The sequence below is a fragment of the Cebus imitator genome, unplaced genomic scaffold (genome assembly GCF_001604975.1).
Source record: "Cebus imitator isolate Cc_AM_T3 unplaced genomic scaffold, Cebus_imitator-1.0 Scaffold399, whole genome shotgun sequence".
Lineage (NCBI taxonomy): Eukaryota > Metazoa > Chordata > Mammalia > Primates > Cebidae > Cebus > Cebus imitator.
Genome location: NW_016107714.1, coordinates 744,429 through 747,836, shown reverse-complemented (window position 1 = coordinate 747,836; position 3,408 = coordinate 744,429). Strand labels below are relative to the sequence as shown.

Here is a 3,408-nt window from a genome sequence, read left to right as displayed (position 1 = left end):
CAAAAAAAAAAAAAAAAAAAACTGTACCAAGTAATCTCCATCCTTTGTTCCCCTGCCTGGTGATTGTACTATTAGGCGTTTTTTTCTGGGTGCTCCAACACATACAGCCCTGGGATGACAAAGAAGTTAGGCATTGTGAGTTTTCCTCCTATTTGGACTGTAAGATCCTGGTGGATGGGGGAGAGACTGTCACATACTATCCACCTTGTATTCCCTCTGTGTTGAGTACAGAGGCTCCCAACAAAAGTCCATTGACAAAGGGGTAATTTCCTTGACATAAATAACGAAGGAGAAGAGGGCTAGGGTTTGCTGGAAAAGAAAGGAAGATTTTGGATTTAGACAGGTTGTCAGATGTACCAGGAGCCACATGGGCTCCACTCCATGTCTGGAGGTCTATCCTGTCTTCAGGCTCCCTGGCATCTACCATTTCTTTACAGAGCTGCTGCCATTAACCATATTTATTGGAGTTCCCCTCCCTCAAGATGGGCTGTAGAGCAGAAATCAGTTTTATTGCTGCATTCTCTCCTCCAAAACCACCTATCAAACCAAAGAAACAACACTAGCATATAGGCCTTTTCTTGCTTTATGGGTTATATTGCTCTGGAGTGGGCTGTTAATAATACATAATAATATGTAATATTATATAATAATATATAATAATAATGCCCTTCAATGTAAGGACATTCCAAAGCTTCCTCAGTCTCAGAATGTTAAAATAGTCATTGTTTCTGGTCTACATACAGTTCCTATCTTCCTTTTGTAGGTGATAACCAAAGATCATTGTAGGCTGAGCCACTATGGATATAGTGGCTCACGTCTGTAGTGCCAGCATTTTGGGAGGCAGAGGCAGGTGGATCACCTGAGATCAGGAGTTTGAGAGCGGCCTGGCCAACATGGCAAAACCTTCTCTCTACTAAAAATACAAAAATTAGCCAGGCATGGTGGTGTACTTCTGTAGTCCCACCAACTCTGGAGCCTGAGGCAGGAGAACCACTTGAACTCAGAAGATGGAGGTTGCAGTGAGCCAAGATCATACCACTGCACTCCAGCCTGGGTGACAGCAAGAGTCTATCCCCACCAAAAAAGGTCACTGTAATTCCCCTTTGTTCCTTCAGCCTCTGCCATCACAGATCATACAATCCCCCTCTCTGGCATGTGCTCTGTGGGGGGTGCGGGAGCAGGATATGTCTCTTTTTTTCCTTAAAGCTTCTGGATGATAAAATTAACCTTGAGGATTTTCCATCTTTTGAAACAAGCCGGGAAGAGCAGGGTAATCCTGCTCTTGTTCATAGGGCACTTGTTCATAATTTGGGTCCAGGCCTCTTGGAAAACCCAATGACAACTATGGCATCTCTCAAAAAATGGCCAGGCCCACACAACTATGCAACAATTCTGGGGTTTTATGGCTGCCAAGTTGAACATAGAAATCCTTAGATTTAGAGGATCATCATAATTTGACAAGCCTCTTTTACTTTCTCCCTATTCCTATAGCTCCTGCCTGAAGAGTCACTAAGTCTCTTTTCTCAAGAATGTCATAAACAAGCCATGCAGGCTTTCAAGCTCCACATGCCACGGGGTCGGTACTGGCGGCTTCGTCTCTGTCCCGGTAACTCCTCATCCTAGCTTCTCCTTCCAGGGTTCCAAGGGGGTAATAGTGTCTCAGCCCCTCCAAATCCCTGTTCCACTCTGCTGTCTCCATCCTTGTCTTCAGCTTCTGTGCCCTTTCCTCCCAAAATCCTATCCTCTTCTCCCAAACACTCCATTTAGGGGGTCAGTGGATCTCCATAGCCTCATATCCTGTCTTCTCTTTACTCCAGAACTTCCCAGTGTTCCCAGTGAGTATGCTGGTTTAGTGGTCCGCACCGTACTGGAGCCTGTATTGCAAGGACTGCAAGGATTGCCACCCCAAGCCCAGGCCCCTGCTCTTGGTCAGGCACTGACAGCCATCGTGGGTGCCTGGCTCAACCACATCCTTACCCATGGGATTCGGTTCAGGTCAGGAGTAAAGGTGGAAGTAGCAGGGGGTAAATGAAACTGGGAAAAGGAAGTGGATAAATAAGTGGGTGAGGCAGAGCAGTTAGGAGGGGCTGGAGGGTCAGGTGGCCATACTGCGCCTCTGCCTTTAGCCTGCAGGGAGCACTGCAGCTCAGACAAGACTTTGGAGTGGTCAGGGAGCTGCTGGAAGAGGAGCAGTGGAGCCTGTCCCCTGATCTCCGCCAGACCCTGCTCATGCTCAGCATCTTCCAGCAGCTGGATGGGGCCCTGCTATGTCTGTTGCAGCAGCCCCTGCCCAAGTCTCATGTCCACAGGAGGCCCCCCTGTTGCTGTAAGTCACTCCCTTCGCTCACTGCTTTGTGTGCTCCATACCCCATTCTCACCACTGATCTGGCTTCAGTATATCCCCACCGGCCACCTACCTTCCACTCCTGCCTTACCAGGTGCTTGTCATGAGGTCCAGACCACAGAATTGCCCAGCAGCTGCCTCAATAGCCTGGAGAGTTTGGAGCCCCCTCTCGGGCCTGGAACATCCGCAGCCCAGACAGCTCAGCTGCAAAGCACACTAGAGGAAGGAGGACCTAGCCCCAAGGCCTTCCTGGTGGGAAATCAGCAGGCCTGGCTTGCCCTCAGGCAACACCAGCCACCCCGCTGGCACCTGCCTTTTCTTTCCTGCCTGGGAACCAGTCCTGAATCCTAAAGAGCCTGGGACCAGAAGTCAGAAAGTTAGAGCTCCCCATCTGTAGCTGGAAAAATGCAGACATTTGGAATTGCCTAGAACTGGAAGGAAGCCTAGAACTGGCAGCTTGGAGGAAAGCATACTGGAGAACAAGCTACACAGAGCCTGGACTTAAGAATCCATGATCACTCCAGCACTTGGAATCCAGGGTAAAGAGCAAGACCAAAGCCTGGAACCCGAAGGTCAGCACCCTTGGGAGGTTCAGGCCTAGTTCTCCATCAGTGAAGACATGTCAGGGCTAAAGAGTTGAGTGTTCAGGGATAGGGAAAAGGAAAAACTGTAGAAAACAGAGGCTAGATGGGTGTGGTGGCAGCAGGTGCCTGTAATCCCAGCTACTCGGGAAGCTGAGGCAGGAGAATCACTTGAACCCAGGAGGTAGAGATTGCAGCGAGCCGATACTGCGCCATTGCACTCCAGCCTGGCTAACAAGAATGAAACTGTGTCTCAAAAAAAAGAAAAGAAAAGGAAAAACAGAGGCTAGAATGCACTTCAGCTTAAGTTCTAGTAGCCAGGCTAATTCATGGGTGTTGGATGCAATGAGTTATAAATTTCTCTTCAAAGAATCAGTATGTCAGTATATTCAGTTCTTTGTTGTCCACTTTAAAGTTGAACTTCCTTGTAGTTTCAGTGAACAATCTTTTCCACTAGTTCTTTTTTTTTTTTTTTTTTTTTTT

At 48.0% G+C, this 3,408-nt stretch overlaps 1 protein-coding gene across 5 annotated transcripts in view; it reads left to right on the top strand.

Annotated features, from left to right (window-relative positions):
* CCDC142 (coiled-coil domain containing 142) overlaps positions 1-3,408 on the top strand; it is an 18,662-nt gene that overhangs the window by 13,971 nt on the left and 1,283 nt on the right. For 2 of the 5 annotated variants that reach the window (XM_017508732.2, XM_017508731.2), the window contains 4 exons: positions 1,492-1,606; positions 1,818-1,995; positions 2,127-2,326; positions 2,439-3,010. In XM_017508732.2, coding sequence (XP_017364221.1) covers positions 1,492-1,606; positions 1,818-1,995; positions 2,127-2,326; positions 2,439-2,695 — 750 coding nt within the window. In that variant the 3' untranslated portion in view covers positions 2,696-3,010. The other 3 variants (XR_005196881.1, XR_005196882.1, XM_037731441.1) reach the window with 3 other exon arrangements.